We start from the raw sequence: 24,563 nt of genomic DNA on the forward strand, positions 1-24,563 counted from the left end.
TTATTTATTTGGCAACTCTCATCCAAACATTTAAGGTCCTTCTAATTCTGACACGATCACTGACTCCCGCCTTCAGGTTTTCACCACAGAATCCAGACACAAACTGATCCAAAAGTGTGTGCTGCTGGCCTAACTTTAATTTACCCCATTTAGCAGAGCCTCTTCAGTCATTGTCAATCACAGCCACAGTGATCCTTTTAAAACATAAGATCACGCAACTCCACTCCCCAAGGCTTCCCAAGTCTCTCAGAGTGAGACGGGCAATCCCTTAAATGGCTTAGAAGGCCGCATAATCTGGGCCCCATCACCTCTCTGACTTCACCTCCGTCACACCGTCCTTCGCTGTGCTCCAGCCAAGCGTTTCAGGGAACCTGACCTGTCCTTCTCTGCCGAGAACGTCCTTGCCCCAACTCTACAGAGGCTTCTCCCTTGCTTGCTTGAAGGAAGAGGTGTCTGCTCCAACGTCACCTTACCAGACTCCCTCTGATGACCCCATTTAACATTGCAAATCTCTGCCCTAGAAACCCCTACATTTTAAAATATTTTTCTCCATAGAATTTACCACCACCTGGCGCACTAGATATCTTATTTATGTGTTTATTTTCTTTCTCCCATTAGAATAAGAGACTTGATGCTGGTGTTTAAATAATATATAGTACACCCCGCAGATACTTAGCAAATATTTGCCAATTTATGAATGAACAAATTGACCAGAGTAATTATTTCACCAACCCAGGGTTATATAGAAAGACCGACGCTCCCTCACAGGAGCCTCCTCCTTTAGGGCCTGGGTTTATCTTCCGTTAGCGTCCCTTATTCTCTTAAAACTAAGCTGCTTAATTCTACCCTCAGCTTTTTTGATTTCTCAATACCTGGTTCTCTCTTCTCGGAAGGAACAAGTCAAGATTTGCCGATCCAGATGTTAAATTCCCTTGGTGAAGAATTCTCCTCTCTTCTTTGTCCTCAAATCCTAAACTTCTGAGTAAGAACTCAAAAGTTAGGAAGGGCTTATTTTATTTTATTTTTTTTTATCGCAGTAAGTTTATTTATTTATTTATTGAAGGTCAAGTTTAAATTTAATGACTTTGGTGTTAACTACACACATACTAGTAAGTGCTAAGACTTAAAATCTTCCGGTTCAGTTGTGACTCCAGACAGGATCCAGAGAGGAGTTCTAAAAATCTCTTCTCTGGGTTTTATGGAGACTTTCTTTACCCTCCTGTGTTAGCCTCTTATGGCACTGCGTCAGCCTTAAAAGGGCACTGGAAAGGGTCAAGGAAGGGCTTATTTTAATTTGACTATCAAACACAACAAGTCCACCAAATTTTTAAGGGCATAATCACAGAGATAAAGCAAAATTCTTTCTTAACATAAGGACTCTGCCCCCAGGAAACAACACAAAACCTAAAGTCATTTCAAAACTAAAAAAAAAAAAAAAAAAAAAAAAAGATTTAGTTTAATAATGCTCAGACTCCTCAAAATGGAAAAAAAAAAAAAAAAGATGAGAGAACCCATTTTCTTCAATCTCCAAAAATCCAATTTCCAAGCAAAACCACTGCAAGCTTTCCACAGAAAACTAAGAGAAACATAAAGCAAAAATGGGAAACAGAGCCTGCACATCTAATTTGGTTTATTCACATCTAATTTGAACTTGATCAAGATCAAGTATTTCATCTCAGAGACTGTAGAGTATTTAAGGAGAAAAACAAAACCCAAGCACTGACTGGTGGAGACACTAATATCGCTGAGACGCCGAGCCGACCCCCACAACACGGGCTCGGGAGGGGCTGGAGCACTGTACTGGGCGTGCAGGCCCGGGACGTCCGCGCGGCCGGCCTGAAGGGCAGCGGGCGGGCTGCAAAGACTGCAACAGGCCCCGGCACGGGCCGCACACGGGCCAGAGGCACGCTCGGGGGTGCGGCGGCGGGGAACACGCTCTAGGTCACCCGGGCCCAAGTGAGAGACGGCGTCTTCACCAGGCACTACTGCAGTCCCCCCACTGGGTTTATTCAACAAGCACCCACTGAGCCAACGACTCTCCAGGAGACCAAGGATGTGATATAATGATTTTTTTTTTCTCCTTTAACTAACAAAGCCAAAAAGGATATACACTGCACACTGAATCACAGAGGATGTAACCTCAAATCGACAACCTGAATTCAATTTATTGAGCACCTACTATATGCCAGACACTATTCTAGGTACAGTAAGGGATATAGGCACAATCACCGCCTTCAGGGAGCTCGCTGACATGCTTCTCTGTCATGGCCATGACACGACAAGGAAGGATCTATGTCCGGACACAAACAGCAAAGAGGAGAAAGTGATTATCTGGGGCAGAGAAGGTTTCCCAAAGGAAAAGGGGCCACTGGGTTAGATTCCGAATAATAAGCTGAGTCTGTTGTTGTTCAGTTGCTAAGTCGTGTCTGACTCTTGATTTTAGATATATAAAACCCTGCAGACCCAAGTCAGTGGCACAGAACTACTTGAGATGGACCCCTGCATATATTACAATCATGCTGAGCAGACAGGTACTTTCCTAATTTCTCATCTGCCTCCTCCCTCTTGTGGACCCGGGACTACCCCCATGAACATGGCCATTCATGTATTTCCCTCCATCAATGACATTCTGCTGCAGCTCCAAGGAGAATCTCCATGTGACTAGTGCTGAGAGACTAAGGGGTCAAGCAAGTTGTTGGCTCATGAAGCCTCAAGAGGTTTCAGGCTGCTCCAACAAAGCAATCCCCTCACAAAAGTCTTAAAAAAAAAAAAAAAAGACAAATCTAATGAAGACTTTCAATTCTAACCTTCCAGGGTCTGGGTCAAATTCTATGCTTATAACCATGAATGTCTTCCCCCAATCTTCGTCTATCATAAGGAAAAAGTACAGATCAAAAGACATCTGTTCTCAGAACACACACAATTTTATAGTAAATATTTCAGACCTACGGCATCACCGATTCAATGGATAGGAGTTTGAGCAAACTCCGGAAGACAGTGAAGGACAGGGAAGCCTGGCATGCTGCGGTCCATGGGTTGCAAAGAGCTGGACACAACTGAGCAACTGAACCACAAAAGGCCTTGTTACCTATCTGGAGAAGAAATGCAGGAATTTCAGCTAGGGAAGATTTAGCCCAAATCTGATTCCCCAGTTGTTGAGATTTTTAAAAGTGAACTTCCCTAACGGAATCACTTTAAAAGGAATAACGAGGACTTCCTGGCAGTTGAGTGGTTATGACTCTTGCTTCCAATGCAATGGATGCCAGTCTGAAACCTGGTCAGGGGACTAAGATCCCACATGCTGTGCAGCCAACAAAAAAAAACTGGGGTCTTCCCTGGTGACTCAGCGGTAAAGAATTCTCCTGCCAATGCAGGAGACATGGGATCAATCCCTGCTTTGAGAGGATCCCACATGCTGTGGAGCAACTGAGCCTGTGAGCCACAACTACTGAACCTGTTCTCTACAGCCCAGGAGCCGCAACTACTGAAGCCCAAGCGCCCTAGGGCCCGAGCTCTGCAACTAAAGAAGCCACTGCAATGAGAAGCCTGCACACTGCAACAAGAGGGGAGCCCCTGCTTGCCACAACTAAAGAAAGCCCGCGCAGCAACGAAGACCCAGCACCGCCAAAAATAAATAAACAAAATTATATTAAAAAAGGGACTTCTTTGTGGTCCAGTGGCTAAGACTCCACACCCCCAATGCAGGCGGGCCTGGGTCCAACTGCTGGTCAAGGCACTAGATCCCATGTGCTGCAACTAAGCGTTTGCATACTGCAACTCAAGATCCCAGACTGAAGATGCCCAGTGCAACTAAGGCCCGGCACAGCCAGATAAATAAAACTAAAAATATTTTTTAAATAAATTTTAAAAATATATTTTTAAATAAATAAAAGAACTAATCAACGCAGTTCTGTGGCAAATAACTAAAACAGTGTTTCTCCCATGTCCCTATAAACATCATGTTGATTTACCCAGTGACAATAATTACAAATGGGCTATCAGAGCTCCAATTTCTTACAAAGCAAAGTCTACTGAAGAGCCCCTCAGGCAATGATCTACAGGAGCAACAGAGGCTTTCACAGAGAAAACTGACAGTGAAAGCATTCATTTCAAATGAAGAGGAGGAAAGAGTGCCCTCTTTAGGACCCAGGAGTTCTGACTCCCATCTTTGCTACAGGCACCTCAGTAAGTCACTTCCCCTCACTGTATCTAAGTTTCCTTACCAATTAGAAAAAGAGAGAGAGAGGCAGAGGCTGGGCTACATAAAGTCTACATTGTCTCCAGTTTTAAGATGCCATTTAAAATAATTTTCTCTTTTCCTTAATACCAGCCTTTCAGGGCCACAGGGACTCCTGCTGCAAGGAGCCACAGTACCCTCATCTTCTCCTGCTAGCTCAAAGGCGATCAGACCCCAAAAGAAGCTTCTCTTGGTGGTGAAGCAAAGGGCCTGCCATCCAAGTTATAAATTGTAATCTGGAATCAAGACTATAGCCTATAGAGAGTCTCTTTACACCGCCCACAGGTAAAAGGAGATAAACTGTGAGCTGGTTATCACTGTTAAGTAACACAGCGCTATACTGAAATACACATGCTTTTGCTTCACATTCTCACTTTCTGAAAACACTATAGATTGTATCAGCAGAGGCAAGGATCAAAACATGCCTCCTTAGACTATCTCCCACTACAAAGCTGAAGAAGAAACCCCCTCCCTTCAAGCAGACGTGCGCACACAGCAATTACACCTTCTCGTCCCTGCCAGCCCAGCGGCAGCAACAGCCCAACAGTGACACCTGCTGGGGAAACTCAAGGCCACTCGACAGCCAGAGAGCGTGGGACCTCCGGGAGGCAGGAGGAGCTGCCGCTTCACGCTTCATACGTAGCAGTCATTTACACCAAAATGCAAGCTCTCAGTGTGTGAGGAAGTGGTGGCCCTTCTTTAATGGGTGTGCACTTAGAATATTTATAATATACCTCACTTTTGAGTAGGCTGTCAACCTTCATGGTACACACCTCATCTCACTGAAGCTCATCTGAAAAGAAGCAACTCCATAAATAATGTATCCAACCACTGTATTAATACACTATTTTATAACGGAACTATGCACCTGTATATTTTGAATTTAAAAAGCATATATAAAATTATTTACAGCAAAATGACAAGGGGTTTCATCTTCTGCATCATACATTTTCTAAATGCTTGAACTCTTTTTATTTAAACCACAAATACATACTACCTCTTGTCTACAAAAAATTCTGATAGATCCTTAATAACACTTTCAGGGTTTTAAATGGCATACATTATTAAGGAGTGACTATTAATATTTTAGTCACATGTGGTTACCTATGTAGTTCCTCAGATCACACCTGTCACATTTCAAATGCTCAACAGCCATATGTGGCTGGTAGATACTATACTTGATGGCACAGATACAGAAAATTTTATTAGACAGCACTACTCTAGAAACACACTGGAGTATTTTTTTTTTTTTTTTGTACATTGGAGTATTTTCAAACAAAATTATACGATGTCTAGATGGAAAGGAAGGGTAGGAGGTACAGACAAAAGTGTTGAAAATTTCTGGAGTCAGGTGATAAGCATATTATGGGAGTTCCTTTATACTACTTTTCTATTTTTATATGTTTGAAGATTTCTGTAATCAAAAAATTAAAAGAAAGAAAACATAAAAATGGTTCACCTAAAAATGAGATTATCACTTTAAGAAATACACCATGGAGAGCAGCTTGGAAAAATCTTTTTTATGCACACCAGAGTTCAAATTTCCATTCAGCAACCTACTGTGTGACCTTTAACAAGAAACTTGACTTCGCTGAGCCTCTCTTTCCTCAACTTAAAGATGGGAAATTTAATAGCTGCTTTGCACAGAGTTACTCTAGAAATTAGAAATAATGCAAGGCTAGAACACAGGAGCAGGCTCTCAGTAATCGGTATCTCTAACTATTATCAAACAGTAGAGTCTGCTTTACATGACTCCAGTATTTCTCAGCAGAGCAACACATGCAGAGTGTTCTGCTAGAACAGAATGAACAAAGGCTAAGCACAAGCCCCCTGGCGCCAGTGCACCAGGTACTGGGGGACTTCCAGAGCAGTGACTCCAGACAGCCCTCTCTGGTTGCCTGTAGACACACTTCCTGGATGCCTACTGCATGTCAGGCTCTATGCTCGCTACCATCCCATGTGCTCAGAAGCTCAGTCGTGCCTGACTCTGCCACCCCGTGGACTACAGCCCACCAGGCTCCTCCGTTCACGGGATTTTCTAGGCAAGAACACTGGGGCGGGTTGCCGTTTCCTTCTCCATCTTACCTCTTGACAAAAAGCAAGAACAGAGTCTCCGGCTCCTGATAGGGGTCATTATACAAAGCAAAATATTACAAAGACGGCAATGTAGGAGATGTTAATCCAGAACTGGCCTCAACCATACGGGCATAGTATCAGCCTCAGTCATTTCATCTGTCTTTCCTATCGTGACCAAGGCTGTGTTCTCAGATAGTAACTGCCCTTAAGTAACCGCTTTTATCTAGAATTCACCGCACTCTTCTCTTCCTCAGCATGTGCTATTCCCCTAAAATAAAAAGGTCTTTCCCTTTCCAGATCCTACCCTTCTTTCAAGGCTTGATTTCGCAACGCCTTCTTTGATGATACTTCCCTTTCTCTGAAATTAGACTACACTGAGTCTCAGTACCATACAATGAAGCATTTGGCTCATTTACATTTTTTATATAATTACATGTAAATAAGTCTTGCCTCTACAGCAACACTCTATACTGCCAGTGGGCAAAGACCAGGTACTAAGCTTCTTTTGTATTCCTGACAGTGCCCAGCACAGTGCTGGGGGAAAAAAATGTAATTCAACAAGACTTATTAACTGGGCAACTCACTCACTGAAGCATCCTCCTAAAATAACAAGTACACGGTGTGCACAATCCATATTCCCACCCTTGTTAGAAGCTTATGTCAGAGAAATTTCAGTTGCTTCAACAGAGGATGCAATGCAGAGAAATATGCTGCTTGAATCCAACAGGCATATTCTGGGAGTCGGTGATTACGCTAGATCTGACCTTTACGAAATTACAGAAAGAAGTCCCTAATAAATCAAGATAGATGCACACGCAGCCATACACGGAACATGCAGTGGGCGATCAACCACACCCACGCTGTGTCTTCCGTGAAAGAGCTGCCTGGGATGCCGAGCCAAGTATGAAGAGGCCTTCCTTCTATGAATCTCTTCTTCCCCACCTGCAGGTGATGTCCCTCTGGAAAGAGCTACTCAAAAAAACTCTTAAGTAACTTCAGTTCAGTTCAGTTCAGTCGCTCAGTCGTGTCTGACTCTTTGCGACCCCATGAATTGCAGCACGCCAGGCCTCCTTGTCCTTACCGTCCAAAAAAATATATATACATATACATATCTACAGGAAAAAAAATCGTCCTCGACATATATATATATACTATTTTCTTTTCCTTTTGTCAAGTTGCAGTGTTCCAAAAGATGAGGTCTAAGAATTTGTCCAAAGCAATACAAAGACCCAGTACACTCATCTGTCCCAAGCAGGGTTCTCTATTACTATTAGAAATTTTTTTCCCCCTGGCCTCTCTGGGATGTTTTGTTGTTAACGATAACCAGTCCCACACAGACAATCCTTTAAGGAGACCAAAAAGCAGAGCGGAGGAAGTTCGTGGTTCTACCTCCTCTCGCCTCTCGAACCTCACCCACAACTCTCCGTTAAGGCTAAACGACACGTGAGCCAAGCCAGAGTCACGGGAGCGAGCAGAGTCACTGGACTCAGGCTGCCAGGCCTTATCCTCTTTCCGCCACCACAGCAAGATTTTCCACGAAGATGCAATGGAAGCTAGGGAGATCAGAACCAGATGCATGGGTCCCAGATACTCCAGATCCAGCCACCAAGACCCACAGGGCTGAAGGAAGAGGCATCAGGAGAAAAGGAAGGGATGCGGGAGGAGACAGGGAAGCACCTGCTTACCTCCTGAGAGAATCCTCCTCGGAGCTCTCCTCCGGCAGATCCTGATGTAAGGCCTCCTGTGACACAGTTCCAGATCGGCTGGCCTGGGTGTAAATGCGTTCCCAGTGGCCCGTCTCCTGGTTGAAGGCCACCCCCACAGTCCTCTCCTCCTGCGGGCTAGCAGCGCTGCCCAACTCCAGCCTGCTGGAGCTGGCCGTCTGGCCCTCAGTCCGCTCGAGCGGGGGCAGCTGGCTGCCGCTCGCGGCCATGCCCTCAAAGGGACCGGGGACCTGCCAGGAGGGGCTGGCCTCGCCAGAGGAGTAGTTCGGTGCGCTTCTTTCCCAGCGCAGGGTGTCGTTGTTGAAGGTCAGCAGATTGTGGCACGCGCGGCAGCGGTTCAGGTGGCCCCGGGACAGGTTGGAGTTGTTCTCGCTGCTGTGCGGGGTGGGCTGGTGGGATGGCCCTGGCCGCTCGGATTCAAGGTTATTGTTGAGCATTTCCTGGGCCTGTTGGGCCTGGGGGGCTTCCCCGCTGAGGCTCTGGTCCAGCTCCTGAAGCCGGTCGTACTCCAGAAAGAAGCGTCTCAGGTCACACTGAAGCTCGTGGCGGATGCTGCCCGGGTTGTTTTGGCTGGAGCCGTTCCCTCCATCTGACTCAGCTGCCAACCCCGAGGCTGGAAAACCCCTCCCTTCTGTGGCTGAAGTGTACACAGAGGCTTGCGAGCCACCTTCCTGCTGTCGCAGCACAGAGAGCAGACTCACCGACGAGGCGCTGGTCCTGGGCGGAGGCATGGACTCCGCCTCGGAGCGAGAGTTCAGACTGAGCACTGTCCGGGTCCACTCGGATCCCGTCAGCCCGGGGGCTATGTCCCGGTGGTACCTGGAAGGGTGGCCAGACAGAGGGCCTCCCAGAGAGCGCCGGGGGGGACCCAGGCTGAGGTTGCGGAGCGTGTTGCCGGCGGTGCTGCTCTGGACTGTACTGAAGGCAGACGGCCGGCTCAGGAGGCCCGGGTCGTGCGGCGCTGACGAGGCCTGCTCCGGGGGATGGAAGGGCTCGGTCTGCACAAAAGAAAAGGAAGGGGTAGTAGCCCTGGCAGAAGCAGGGGGAACACTGTCCTGGTGTGGCAAGAGGGAAGGAACTCGAGTGCCCGAGCAGCGGCTGCAAAGGCACAGGATCCCAAGGTGCTGGCAGCACTCGGCTGTGGGGTAACTGACCCGCTGTCGGAGCCGGATGTAAGCGGAAGTCCTGGGGCGCTCCGTGGAGGGCGGAGGGGGAGGCGGTGGGGGTGAGGGGGTGGCAGGCTCTTGCACTGTGCTTTGCTCTCCCACCTGGATGCCAGAGGAGCGGGAGGACAGCATGTGCAGGAAATTGTGGAGGAGAGGCGTCCGGCGCACTGGCTGCGATTGCAGGAGGGCCCGCTGACGGTAGTGCGACAGTTCTGCTCCGTCTATGGGGATCTCTGGGTCGTCATCACCCTGCAACGTGGACCAAGGCGGGGCGGGGGCAGAGCCAGGCCGTTAGGTAGAACTTCCAGGTAAATCCAGAGAAATTACTGATAATCATCCAAGGACAACACTCATTCTAGAGAGGCAACAACGCCACCCTTGAAGCACTGAGAACTAACTGGGTCCAGATTCGGAATCATCATACGGTATTAAATCATTCACTTGCAACTAGCAACATTTCTCAACGAGTTCAGCTGGCACCCAATTCTCTTACAATAGGCATTTCCACGACACGGAGGCTGTGAGGGGAAGCAAGACGTCAGCCAGCCAAAGGCACCTGAATGACAAGTTATCCGACGCAGTCTGGTTACTTCTACCAGGACGATCACTCAGGGGTTTCAGGATGGACTCCCCCGTCAAGACCTACGGCTCTAACTTTGAATATGGTCTGTGGCTAGTTTTAAATCTTGACTGGAAAGAAACACTTGGACATTGAAAATTAAAGTCCAATACCATCAGAATCCGAGCACTACTTGAGCAAACAACCCACAGTTTAGATGGAGCTGGACCTGCTGACTAACTTACCTGCTGATTAGAGGGATTAACAATTGCTGTGAGTAAGTAGTGTCCAAGGGGATCAAATCTCACCAGACTGAAAACACAGAAGAAACGGACAGAGACACGGAGAGAGAAATTCTGTTAACTGAGGAAAGGAAATCCGTGAGAAAATTTCTAGTGATCGTTATTGACAACTGTGGGATTTTCCCAGGCATCCACCTAATTGCTAGAGACTTCCAAAACTTTCAAACCGATTAAAATAATAAAGCTCACTCCTTCTTGTTGCGTCCTCACATCTGCCAGAGTAAGGGAATACATTTCACAAAAATAATTTCAAGAACACCCCTGGGCTTGCGTCCCAGGAAGCAGCCGCTCATGGCCAAGAGCCCGTCATGATGGTAAAGCAGAGGACGCTTCCACACTCTGCCGCAGGTTCGCGCCTCCCCTCGCCCAGCTGCTACCCTGGCGAGAAGCGTGAGGGCTGGGGACAAGGTAGGGACAAGGAACAGTCCCAGTGTCGAGCGACCCACCTGAGGCTAGAAAATCAGTGAAGATCCAATGGCAATACCAAGAGGACCAAAGGGAAACAGTGCATCAACTTCGATTCAGGCAGTATGTGCACTGACTCTGAAGGCTACATGTGTAAATATTAGCAGACTTGATACCTATCTACATCTCCACTTTCCACTTTGAATAACAGAATGAGCAATTTACCCACCAAGCTACCCACCACCTGAACACCTTTTAAGGTTCAAAAAAAAACAAGTCTTTATCCCAAACCAGATAGCTTTGAACCTATAAAAGATTCTAAAGGCCTTCATCTACAAGGACGTGAAGATGAGGCCAATAAGGAATGGCTGAAATGAACAACACACACCACTTCCTGGCTGACTGGCCAACGGCTTAGAAAGCATGAAGAGCCCCAGAGTAACACCCTGCCCTGAGCTGGGACAATACAGAGAGAACTGTCTGTCTCTTGGGGTGAGAGCACCGTTAAACGTTCTCCGCATGTTAATCCTACGCCAGACACTGCTGGTGCCCAGAGCGCTCACCGGACCCGTTCCATCTCGCTAGCTGTCTTCACCACGGCAAACGGCTCCCGGCGACTCCAGTCCCAGAAGTGGATCTCGTTGGCAGTGGCAATGAGCAGGAGCTGAGCCGTGGGGTGGAAAGCCAGGGAGGCAATGGCGTTGTTGCTGTCTGTGAACCAGCTTTCACTGCCACCCTGCGAACGCACAGACCCAGGCATGCTCAAGTTACAAGCTGCCCGTGAACTAAGTCAGCTTCAACAAGAGGGTTCAGGTGGGGTAAAAAACACTACTGTCAATTCAGTTCTGTCATCTACAACCTATAAGCAATGAGCACCTGTTTCTACAGTCTGTGAAAACTCAAGCTTTGGTGCGTCACATGGTACACAACAACCCACCAGCCAGTCTCCAGGACAAGGCGCACAATGCTTGACGATCGTGATCAGAACAACAGTACAATCCTTGATCTCAGAAAAGAGAAATCCATCCTGAAGATGTCTAGCAGGTCCTGTTACCTTGCACAATGGGCAGATAGTTAAACAGGGTGCACTTGAAATGGAGCACTGTGGGCTAGACTCCCTCTCAGTAAGTAAGCAATAACTACGAAGTACTCAGGTACGGTCCTGGAACACGGCTAGTCTCTCCTTCAGAGTCAAGAATGCAAGGGTAAATAAGTCTCTGCACCTAGAGTACCAAAGAACAGGAAACACTTACGTGCAAATCCCAGATCCGAACTTCCCCATCTAAGCAGCCAGAAGCGATGAGGCCCGAGATGGTGGGATGAAAAGTGACACACCATGGCGTGCGGCGGTGTCCAATCAGAGAGTGAACACACTTGCCCGTCTTCACTTCCGTGATGTAGATATTATGGTTTACGTGAGTGGAAGCCAAGAGAGTCCTAGGGAACCAAAGAGGAGGAAGTCAATGTACAGCACGTGGGAGGGTTAACAAACTATCAGCTTTGGACAACAGAGAAAACTGAAACTCATTTCCCATCCCAACAGGGAAGAAACTACACCTTGGGCTTTACTAACAACAGAAACATTCTCTTCTTTTAAAGCTCCTGGCTTCTCCATTCTGCCCCCAAATGACACATAACCCCTTCAGAGAATACTTTTTCCAGCAGGGAAAATTATTATGCTATTAGTGGCCTATATCACACAGGCAAAGGACTGAGAAACTTTCCAAGTTTTGATCCTCGATGTTCACAGGTTCCTTTGCTTATTCCCATTATTTTAATAGTTAGCACTGGTCATCTATTTCCCCTCTTTCTGATAACACTGGCAAAGTTCTGTTCATTCAGTGCCTCAAAGAGTCTTTAGGGAGTTCACTTGGATGAAGCTCGGCAAAATACACAGAAACCAACACTACCAAAATACACAGAAACCAAGTCTCAGGTAGAGTTTAGGTAAGAACTACGTACCTGTCTGGGCTAAAAGCCAATAAAAAGGTAGAGCGTGGACTATCCGGCAGTTCTACTCTCTGAGAAATAAACAAACAAAAGTTAAAATACATTACTTATAAACTATGGTTCACTCTATCTCAAATGCACTATTCTACATAGATTAGTATTTACAGTATAAGCTGAAAAACTGGAGACAACGATCAAGCTACAAATTGACAGAGATAAATCTAAATTGATGCTTTTGAACTGTGGTGTTGGAGAAGACTCTTGAGAGTCCCTTGGACTGCAAGGAGACCCAACCAGTCCATCCTAAAGGAGATCAGTCCTGGGTGTTCAATGGAAGGACTGATGTTGAAGCTGAAACTCCAATTCTTTGGCCACCTGATGCAAAGAGAGCTGACTCATTGGAAAAGACCCTGATGCTGGGAAAGATTGAGGGCAGGAGAAGAAGGGGACGACAGAGGATGAGATGGTTGGATGGCATCACCAACTCGATGGACATGGGTTTGGGTGGACTCTGGGAGTTGGTGATGGACAGGGAGGCCTGGCGTGCTGCAGTTCATGGGGTCGCAAAGAGTCAGACACGACTGAGCAACTGAACTGAACTGAAATCTAAATTACCTTCAGGAAATCTAGCTCCAAAGAAAAAAGATATTTCTAGCCCATTAATGTTTCCATATTTGTAAAAACAAAAACACAACACCCCAAAACAACAAAGAAGCCTAAGTTAGATATATCAATTCTGCTACACAAAATAAACTGTGTGCCAACTCTATGTCACTAACTTATTCTAAGGCCTCATTCTGCTGTCATCCCTACAAATTCTATGTGAAAAACGACCAGGTTTCTTACCTTGCCCTCCCATTTCATACACCGGGTTTTATCTTCAACCAGCTCCTGCAGAAGTCGCTGAGCCCCAAAGGTCCGAGTGCCCCGTTCTCGCCCCCAGAGGATCCGGACAGCATTCTTCTCTGGAACAACCTTCATGGCGCTCAGCAGGCACAGTCACACCAGGCACGGGACGGGGAGCGAGCCACAGCTCCACACACCGAAGCGGCTAAACTGAGGCCATGCAGATCCTCGGAAGGTGTCTTCATGGAAATCTAAGGTAAGACATTTAATGTCAGAGAGCATCTATTCTGTGATCAGAGCAAGTTCCCACCTCACATACAACTCTAGTTGAGAGATGAAAGTACTCTTCTCTTCATATGTAATGACAACTTCTCAGAAAAGCCGTTTCTTCCGTAACTTTTCATCCAAGAATATTTCACCCTTAAATTCCTCTTCTATCCTCCATAGCTCAGCCTTATATCTAAAGAACAGAACCGGACTTCTCTGGTGGCCCAGTGGCTAAGATTCCAGACTTTCAGCACAAGGGACTCGGGTCTGATCCCTGGTTGGCGAACTAGATCCCATATGCCACAACTAAGACCCAGTGTAGCCAAATAAATAAACAGAATTTTAAAAAACAGATCATTGTCAAAAGGAGTTATTCTTTTTATCAGGCAACTAAGAACTTTTACTACTAACCAAAAGGTCTAAAACCCTGTCAAAAACAAGACAAATCACAACACAATATTTGCACTCCCTCCTCTGTGCCATGCGTCTTGCCTAACTGCTAGACCCCTCCTGATCACTTGGGCAGCCTCCAAAGCAAAAGATGGGTTACTGATTTAAAAGGTATTACTTGAGGTATGGTTCTTATGTACTGGCTTCGGTTCTGTCTCCTGCCCAAAAGCAAGAGCACAGAGCTACTTTGAGGTACCTTTCATTCTCTTTTTCTCATCTCCACTCAAGTTCCAGAATAAAGGATAGAGGAGGAAAGAGAAGAAAAAATTCCATTTCCTTTTTAATCATCCACTGCAAGCCTTAACGGTATAAAACTGTCACAAAATAAACACAAATTCCACTAAAATGTCAACTAGCAGCAAAACACACACACATATGAAAATTAAAGAAATTTGAAAATACATATATAATTGTTACTCATTGAGGCACTGTTTCTTCAACTCTGCTACGAAAAAATTCAAATAAAAAAGTTGAGAACACAGTAGAATAAATACATACTGTTCATTACTTAGACTCACGAACTGTTAATATACAGTCAAATTTGCCTCATTTGTCTCCATGGATAGGGATATAGAAGGGTCACTTTTAATTTTCCTGTGAACCATCTGAGCAGGCATGGAGACAGTCTAACCCTATACACCTCACTGTGCATTTCTTAAGAATGAGGACATTTAGCTTCATAGCTACAACATTATTACCACACCCATTATCATTTGTGCCTTTAATATACCAGATACTCCAAAAAGTGTCTTTAATAGTGGTTTAAAAAAAAAAATCCAGAACCCAATCAAGGCTCAAGAAATGAATTTGGATGATGTCTCTTTAGCCTCTTTTATTCTAGAATGCCCTCCAAGTTTTATTCTGGTTGATTCTGTTCATGGTTTGTTTGTTTACAACACAAGCTTTCTAAAAAGACCACAACAGTTGACTTGATGACTTGTAGTTGATTGTTACATCTCAGTTATGTCTGATTATTTCCTCACAGTGCCATTCAGCTTGCCTCTCTATCCCTAACACCTCCTGTAAACACTGACTAGATCGAGGTTGAGAGGTTTGGGAAAAAACGCTTCATAGGTGATGCTACCTATGTACCTCACAATGCAGTTCTCAGACTGCCCCACTCAGGGAGATCTGGTAAACTATGTGATCATCTGGCAAAACAGGATCACTTGGTCGAATCTGTAGCAGCCAGAGCTCTTCATAGAAGGCATATTTCCTCCTTTATAGTAAGCAACCTGTGGCTAACGTTTGGCACCCTGTGAATATGCCGTTCCTCTTCAACCTTTTGCTTAATAGTTTAGCAATTACTGATGACTCCTTCACAAATTATTTCATTTGGGGGCTGGAATATGTTGATTTTTCCAATTCCATCATTATTTCTACATTACTGGCATTCTTTTGGAAAGAATTTTCCCTTAATAACTGAAGTAGGGTAAATGTTTAATTTTTTCCCTTTAATTACTACTTAATATCTGCAATAGTAAAAATTGGGGACAACCCAAGTGCCCATCTAAAGGGGACAAGATGACTAACCTATAGTAAGGAAGATTCTCTGAGTACTGATAACAAAAGATCTCCAAGATACATTGTTCAGAGGGGGAAAAAGCAAGCAGCAGAACAATATATATAGCAAGGTTACGTTTTGAAAAAGAGGAGAAACTAATGATCATTTATTAGAGACTGAAGGGACAAAATGATCAGAGACAAAGATGGAAGCTGGACTTCTCAGTGCTTCCATCTTATGTCATTTTCATTTTTTAAATTACCTATTCAAAATTTATTCTTAAAATGTTAAATGGGGCCTTCCCTGGTGGTCTAGTGGTTAAGAATCTGCCTGCCAATGCAGGGGACACGAGTTTGATCCCTGATCGGGGAGGATCCCGTATGCCATGGGGCAGCCAAGCCCATGCGCCACAAGTACTGAGTCCTTGCACATGCCTAGATTCTGTGATCTGCCACGAAGAGTAGCCCCCGCTCCCTACCACTGGAGAAAGCCGGAGCAAAGCAACAAAGACCCAGTGCAGCCCAAAATAAATCAATAAATAAGTCTTAAAAAAAAAAAAATTCAAAAAAAAAATGTTAAATGATAAAGGCAAAACACAAAATTTATATATATACAGTGTGATCTCAATTTTGTTTTTTTAAAAAACTTTAAAAATAATGATACAAAAAAATTATAAAAAAGCATTAAACCATGGTTCTCTTTGGGTGGTAGGATTATAGGTGACTTCATCATCAGAAAAGGCACTGTTCATTTTTTAAATTTAAAAAGCAATAATTGCTTATTGTAAAAAGTCAAACAATAATAAACTCCTTACATCTCATGAAAGGCTGCAATCTAAAAAGTACACAGTAAGACGCATCCAAATACAGAAGGGAAAATACTTACTGCCTGTGCTGACATGAGACTTCTCTTTGGAATATCAAAATAGAAAAAGTAGGAAGGAATCTACAGAAAGACCTAACTCTGAGTTCCTAGTTGCATATGGCAGAAGGTTCGTCAGGAGTAAGGAACAAACTCCAGCCTATATCCTCATCATACAGTTCTCGTCCGCCAGCAGCACACAAATGTACGGATGTACACACGGACTGTGCCGACATGGTGCAGGCCAGCCTCCCGCATAAACTGACTGAAGGGAAATTATCTCCTTGGTGACTGTGACAACTCATGGTTCAAAACCAAAAGTCTGGAAATGAAACTGCCACAAAGCTGAATAATTACTAACCAGGAGGATGGCAGAATATAGTTCCCATCCATTTACTCAAACTGTAATTTTCCTTAGAGCCAATCGTTCTCTTGCCTAATTTGGAGGTCTTAAGCAGAAATGAGTTCTGAGGGTTCCTAACACTGCTGTGCTGAGTCGCTCAGTCATGTCCGACTCTTTGCGACCCCATGGACCACAGCCCGCCAGGCTCCTCTGTCCATGGGGATTCTCCAGGCAAGAATACTGGAGTGGGTTGCCATGCCCTCCTCCAGGGGATCTTCCCCACCCAGAGATCGAACCCAGGTCTCCCTCATTGCAGGCAGATTCTTTACCATCTGAGCCACCAGGGAAACCCCGTGTTGTCCTATGGTACAACACTAAAAGTACTTTGAGAGAAACGTATTTAAACCATTGATAATCTTACAACATGTGGTGAAAACAGCAACAATCCAATTCCTAAAAAAGAAAAAAAAAAAAAAAAACCTGACCTTCTGACCTCATGTAACTCAAGAGGAAGAAGAAAATATAGGTCATAGACATTGGGTGATTCAGAAAACTGTGATGCAATCTTAAGTTCGTACATGAACCAGAAGGACAAGGAAGAGCTGCTACAAATACCAGTTATCAAGAAAGCTCAAAAACTAAAGCTCAGGATTACCGCAGAGCTTGTCTACCACTTCCCAGAGACCTAAACACACCAACGGTTCAAAGAAAAGTCTGAAAAAAAAAAAAAAAAAAAACAAAGAAGTCTGGGGGAGGGCACGAAGTCAAAGGGACTAAAACACCTTCACAGTCTCTCTTTTGTCAGAAGAAAAATATTTGCTCTGTTTCTTTAAAAGGATAAGGGGCGTTCTCCTGATACACTCCTAAGAGCCACCTGAGAAGAGACTTGACTTTGTTCTCTATAAAGAACAGGAGCTGAATCAAACTGCAGCTGGGCGGGCCTGTGGCTGAGGAAGTCCCAGTCAAGTGTGTTTTTCATTCCTCTCTTTAAAAAGGAGAAAGGAACAAGGTTCCCAACCTGTCCCTTAAACCAGATTGGGACAAAAGGTGCCAAGAACAGTCTTTGTGACACCATTTACACAGTCCCCCAAGTCAATTCTCAACCACCGAAAGCCTTGTGTACGTACAACCAGAAGGACACGATTAGGACATGTATGCAACACAAATGCCAAGATCTGTGCCCCCGCACCCACCCCCAATCACTTCCCCCATAACATGACCGATCGCTCTACAAAGATGGGAAGAAAACCTTGAAAGGTCTTCTCTGCTTAATTCTAGGACATAAATTATACTTAACAACCACTAATAAAAATCACCTAGAGGGGACTTCTCTGGTGTTCCAGCGGTCACGATTCTGTGCTTCCAATGCTGGGGGCGTGAGTTCGATCCCTGAGTGGGGAACTAAGATCCCACATGCCACATGGCACGGCCCCCCAAAAAAAAGTCACTGAGATTATGCACAACCCAGTGGAAACTAAAGTTAGACTTACAGGTTCCCCTTGCAATTAAAAAAGAATTTTTATTTATGTGTGGCTGTGCCGGGTCGTCAGTGCCGCGTGGGCTTTTCCAGTTCCGGCAATCGGGGACTGCTCTCCAGGAGCAACACACAGCCTCCCCACTGCGGCGGTTTCTCCTGCTGCAGAACACGGGCTCTAGGGTGCTCAGGCTTCAGGGGTGGCGGCTCCCGGGCTCTAGAGCACAGGCTCAACAGCTGTGGCGCATGGGCTCAGCAGCTCTGAGCCTGGGGGACCTTCCTGCACTGGTGGACTCTTCACCACGAGGCCACCAGGGAAGCCCCTTCCCCTTGCAATTTGATCACCTTATTATGCTAGCAATTTCACTCCCTCTTCTAGCAATATGACTTTGGACAAATTGTCTAAGCTCTTTGAGACTTGGCTGCCTCCTCTGTAAACAGGAATCATGCTACTGGCCTAATCCAGTTGTCGTGAGGCTCTAAGAAAAGCACGGTAGAGCACTGAGACCGTTGCCGTTACTGTCGTTATTATTACTGAATCCTCTTTGGGGTTCACCATGGTTTCCCTCACCAAACAGTGTGCCCAACTATCAATAAAAACCCGAGACCTGTGATGCCATGATTCCCAAGAGAAGCAGATTGCTAAGAAATATTTCAAAGGCTGTTACCAGACAACAAATTAAAGGAAAAGTATTCATCTGTGTGGCAAACCATAATTAAATGAGATTTGGGCTACTTATACATAAAAAATGAATTAAAAAAAAAAAGATTCAGCAACTTTGAGCTGTATCTGTAAAACCTGGCCAATAATTCATACCCCAAATCCTCCTTACCAGTAGCATTCCAAGGGTATGAATCAGAAAGTTATTAGGCCTGGAAGTGACTGTGAGAATGCAGGCCAATGACCTCATTTATTTGAGTAACTGCATCTCTCCCCACTTCACTGTGCCCATGTAGGCAAAGTCTAAGAGTCAAATCAGCCATGTAATGCCAATGTATATCCAAAAAAAAAAAAAAAAAAATCAGGATTCAACTCAAGGTTAACTGTTTAAAAGGAAAAAAAAAATCCTTTACTCAATCTAGGATCGCTTGCTTAAGTAAAGTTCTCCCAACAACTGGAAAATTAACTACAAAATGTCAGACCTTTAATAGAAGCCTACAAGTGTCCAAGTACTCTTTAGAAACTCCATGTGGGTGGAAAGACACAGGGTTTTTCTAAAGGGTTTTCTAAAAAACTTCAAAAACTAGCAGTTTTGTTTGCATTAATAGGACTTTCTAAAGGGCTTTTCAGGACACTTAGGACACCATATATGATCCAAGTCCAAAATGTAAGCACCATAGCAGCAACCATCTCTGCCTCTACACAGCTCCTGCCTGACTCTTGGAGTAGACTCAACTTGGGAGTGGGGCAGGGAATTTGGTGCAAAGCATCACAAATCTAGAACTGTAAAACGGGTGACAAATTCTGAAGGCAGACAGATCTGGAGACACAAACGTTTCAACTATTACTTGAATTGTGTGCAGGCTGCTGAGGGAGATCCAAGGATATGCCAAACTGCTAACTGTGGCTTACGTCTAGAGAGAGAAACTTTAATGTTTAATCCTTTTATCCGTAATTTCTAAATAAGAGACAGCGTCGTAGATTGATATATGGGTCCTGACAGACAGCTGACTGAATCCAGCTCTGTCATTTTCTCAGTGAAAGTGTCCGAAACAGTCGTGTCAAACTCTCTGTGACCCCACGGACTGCGTGTAGCTCGTCAGGCTCCTCTGTCCATGGGATTCTCCAGACAGGAATACTGGAGTGGGCAGCCATTCCCTTCTCCAGGGAATCTTCCTGACCCGGAGGCTGAACCTGGGTCTCCTGCACTGCAGGCAGATTCTACACCGTCGGAGCCACCGGAGAATCCCATTTTCTCCGTACAGGACAGTTTCTTGGGATAGTTACTTAACTTCCTGGTACTCCAGTTTCATCATCTGTAAAAGGCAGTGTGTATATGATAGGATTATCACTAGGATTAACAGACTTACCAAATGAAAAGCGCTTGCTATTATATAATTCCAGTGCTTGTACCAAATAATACCTTCTTTCTATAATGAAGAATTGCAGAATGGCAATAAGAAAAATATATTTAAGGCCACAAAGTCCTATAAACAATCAGCCAGGGACTTCCCTGGCAGTCCACTGGTTAAGACTCTATGTTCCCAACGCAAGGGACGCTGGTTTGATCCCTGGTTCAACTCCTGGTCAGGGAAGATCCTCAATGCTGCACGGCGCAGCCAAAAATAAATGAATAAATAAGTATGCAATTCTAAAAAAAATAAAAATCAGCCAAATTAAAGAAAATTATTCTAAGCAAATTCAGACTGTCCACTGCAAAGGTCTCCAACCCATTTTGTATTAAAGATATCTCACTACTGTCACCTTTAAAAAAATAAGAAGAAAATCTCAAGATAGTGGTTAAGATAATAACAACACTTTCATCATCTTATTCATTCCCACTGTCCTCAGCATTTTACATAAAAAGTAACTCACTTATAATCCTCAGATACCCGAGGCCCTAAAAGAACAAGTCTCACTGTCACCAGTGGGTTCAGAATCCAAACCCAGGCAGTCTGGCTCCAGCCTACATGCTTCATTATTACAGAACACTCCTTACTACCTGACACAAAACCTCCTATGAGGTCTCTTCTACTTCATGGGCTAGTCTCACATATAGCAGGCCCTCCATCAATGTTTCACTGTCTTACCATATCAACTGGAAATCAGCCTACTTTGTATTTTCAATGTTCATTTCCCCAAAGGTCAAAAAATTAAACAATCATGCTGAGGGGAATTCCCCAGTGGTCTAGTGGTTAGACTAGACCTCACTGTCACTCCCAAGGGCACAGGTTCAAAACCCAGTTGGGGAACTAAGATCTCACAAGCTACAGGGTATAGCCAAAAAAAAAAAGAAAAAAAAAATGATGTTGAAGAAAAATGAAAAAAAAAAAAAAAAAAATTTCTCACTCCTTCCTTTATAGCAATTTATTTACATAGTTTGGGGGAGAAAGGGGGACTTTAAAACCTTCAACCATGGAGAAGGAAATGGCAACCCACTCCAGTATTCTTGCCTGGAAAAGTCCATGGACAGAGGAGTCTGGCGGGCTGAAGTCCATGGGATTACATGACTGAGCATGTGTGCACAAGGGTGGAGGGAAATGGGTTGGTAGCAATAAAGTGGTAGAACTAAAAAAAAAAAATAAAAATAAAAATAAATTAAAAAAAAATAAAACCTTCAACCAGAAATAACTCTGAATTTGATAAAGTACCAAATAAAACTACATCATGAAATTCAGTTACTATGTATTTATCCTACAAACCTACCAACTCCATCCAAGTAAGAAAAATTACCCAGCAGGAAATAGAGATCGATGCCACAGTAAACTTACTTTTTGCATGGCAACCAGAATAGAACATAAATCTCAAAAAAAACATAGTCAACAAAGAATGTGATTGAGCAAACTCTGTCATGTCTGTGCATACCCCTTCATCCAACATGAAATATGACATCAACACACCTGGCAAGAGGACGCGGGGAGTCTGCACGCAGAGCTCCGTACCAGCCCTTTCTCACCCACAGAGCAGAGACACATGCTAGTGACCTCGCTGCACTGCCAGTCAGGATTCTCCACAGCTTAGTCTACCTGCCTGTGACAGACCCTCTCCAAGGACAGTCTCCATCAGTCTCTTCTACCCTACTCCCATGCTGCCCTACCCATCAAGAAATAAGAACATATCCCTGAACCTGGGCTGACCACATAACTTGCTTTGACCACAAAATGTGGCAGAAGTGATGACATGCCAACTCCAGGCCTGGCAACATCCACTTTTACCCTTGGAAACCAATCACCAGGCTGCAAGGAAATTCAAGACATCACACTGGAGAGAGAGGCCACATAGAGACACCCTGGATGATAAGACACTACTCAGAGAGAGGCCACACTGAAGACTATCAAGGTCCCAGACTACTGAGCTGAAACTCTGCTGTCCTGTCTAACCCAGCCCAGACACCAGCTGGAAACACCAAAGGAGTGACCCCCACAGATGTGACACAGAGCAGAAGAGCCGGCCAGACGAGCCCTGCCCAAGCCCCTAACCCACAGGGCGGTGAGAAGCAACAAATCATCATCGTCCTAAGCCACAAATGTGGAGGTGGTGTGAGACTATGATTTATAATAAGAAATACACATTTGGTCTTTGTCCCCACCTTTGGCATAGAATTCCTAAAACCTTTGAAATTTCCTGAGTGAGAGACATCTTCTGTCATTTATAAGGAGCTTCTTTTAAACTTATAGGTTGACTTAGGGGTGGTACCCTTAGAAAAAGCCTCAGGATGGGGCTGGTCACCAGAAAAACCAAGTGATTAGGGGCAAAAGAAAGGGGATAGGAGTTGGATGGGCCAGGAGATTAAGCACTCTAAAAACTATTGAACAAGATTTGATTACCTTACAGATTGGTGAACACATTTACATGCCAGGAGGGTGATACACCCCAGTTCCATGAGGACAGAAGCTCCTACGTTTCAGACCCTTCCAGATCTGGCTCTTTGTACCTCTTCATCTGGCTGTTCATCTGAATCCTTTACAATAAACTGCTAAGTGTAAGCTTGAGTTCTGTGAATCACTCCATCAAATTAGTCCAACTTAAGGAGAGGGTTACCTCCCACCTATAAACCATCAACCAGAAGCACAGGTGACAACCTGGACCTGCAATCAGCATCTAAAGGTCAGGTGGTACAGTTCTGTGGGACTGAGCCCTTAAACTTGTGGGATCAGATGCTATCTCCAGGTAGAATGTGTCAGGATTCATTAAATCTGTAGAACACCCAGTCAGTGGCTGCTGAGATTTGGAGAAATGCTTGCCAGTTTTGGAAAAAACACCCACTGAAGTGGTTTTTCCATAGCAACAGGTAACTAAAACACTACCTACCTAATATCCGGGGCACCTAATTCCTTGTTAGGGCTCTTTCTTCCTTACTAGACTACAAGCTCTGGGACATGTCTAGCCCGGTCCAGTACTCAGCCCAGCGCCTAGTGCAGAAGAGAATGAATATGTGTGCATATTTATATGCAGCTATGAGGGAAGCCCAAAGCAAACTCTAAACTCTCATAAAGAGCAACACCTAGGTGGGAAAAAATGGTCACTTATAGGTGGTGCTGATGGTTCAAGGTCATCAATTCAATTTCCACAAGTCAGATATCTCCAAAACGAGAAAACTTTGTACCATTAACTAATCTCAGCCAGTCATTTTATCATGCACATGTCATGAATCAGGAGATGGCCAGGCAACAGAGTATGCACAGGTCAAATCTATCCCCACCACTCCTAACTGGGGGGAATGAGGGTGGGACTTAAACCTAAAAACTATATACCCCAGAGAGGACAGGAGTCTTCTACAATTTTTAGTCATGTAACAATGTTTCTTTACACTCATATTTGCAACATGGCACATTCATAACAAAATACAGAAGCAGTGGATTTTCTGAGAGCAGGGTTGGGAATATGGGCTATTGTATATTCCTAGCTTAAGAGTGCTGGATATAAAAGTGATGTGATTTAATGGATAAAGATAAGACTAAGAGGTAAGAAGCTTCAATGACTGATTTCTACCACTGAGGTGTTACATAATCTTGGACAAATCACACTCTACATATAAAATGTAATAACACCCTGAAAGTTACAACACCCTCTCTTCCCACCTTAAGGAATAATATCTCTGGAATATCTCAGGAGTTACAAAAAGCTCAAGGCAAGATTACAACTTTTCAAAGTAAAAGTCAAGTTAGGAACCAACAATAACCAGAATACACAATAACAGGACTTTGCACAAAGAAGTCTGGCGCGTGCAGCTCTGCAAGTGCAAAGGAAACGACACTGGCTATGAAGCAGAACCAGAGAGTACCTGCCTCTAATTAATCACCTCACGTACTAAAAGCAACTAATTTGATGGAATCAAGACCTATACAATCAAAATTACACAAAGTCACTTTATAAGCAGCCAAAGACCAGAAATACTAATAAAATGCTAATGGAGGACTTCTCTGGTGGTTCAGTGGTTAAGAATTCACCTTGCAATGCAGGGGACATGGGTCCAATCCATTGTCAGAGAATTAAGATCCCACATGCCAAGGAGCAACTAAGCCCACCTGCGTCAACTAGAGAGTCCACCCACCGCGATGAAAGATCATGCATGACGCGACAAAGATTCCGCTTGCCGCAACCAAGACCCAACACAGCCAAATAAACTAAATAATTTTTTAAAATGACCTGCACCTGTAATGCAGACATGCACAGCATTTATGTCCAGAATAACAAACACTCTAAAACACAATCAGTCTGCTTCTAGAAAGTGAGGC

General features: G+C 44.6%; 1 protein-coding gene and 1 non-coding gene across 8 annotated transcripts in view; both read right to left on the reverse strand.

The window, feature by feature from the left end:
• The window catches only part of AMBRA1 (autophagy and beclin 1 regulator 1), a 166,135-nt gene that overhangs the window by 123,279 nt on the left and 18,293 nt on the right, over positions 1–24,563 (reverse strand). For 5 of the 7 annotated variants that reach the window (XM_043910712.1, XM_043910679.1, XM_043910688.1 and 2 more), the window contains 6 exons: positions 13,266–13,516; positions 12,432–12,490; positions 11,723–11,906; positions 11,033–11,205; positions 10,008–10,074; positions 7,999–9,452 (listed from right to left, as the gene is read on the reverse strand). In XM_043910712.1, coding sequence (XP_043766647.1) covers positions 7,999–9,452; positions 10,008–10,074; positions 11,033–11,205; positions 11,723–11,906; positions 12,432–12,490; positions 13,266–13,400 — 2,072 coding nt within the window. In that variant the 5' untranslated portion in view covers positions 13,401–13,516. The remainder of the gene's footprint in view (positions 1–7,998; positions 9,453–10,007; positions 10,075–11,032; positions 11,206–11,722; positions 11,907–12,431; positions 12,491–13,265; positions 13,517–24,563) is intronic. The other 2 variants (XM_043910728.1, XM_043910720.1) reach the window with 1 other exon arrangement.
• On the reverse strand, positions 1,141–1,263 carry LOC122703756. Its single transcript, XR_006343595.1, has one exon. It is a non-coding gene; the product is annotated as a small nucleolar RNA SNORA26 (small nucleolar RNA).

The sequence above is a fragment of the Cervus elaphus genome, chromosome 1 (genome assembly GCF_910594005.1).
Source record: "Cervus elaphus chromosome 1, mCerEla1.1, whole genome shotgun sequence".
Taxonomy (NCBI): domain Eukaryota; kingdom Metazoa; phylum Chordata; class Mammalia; order Artiodactyla; family Cervidae; genus Cervus; species Cervus elaphus.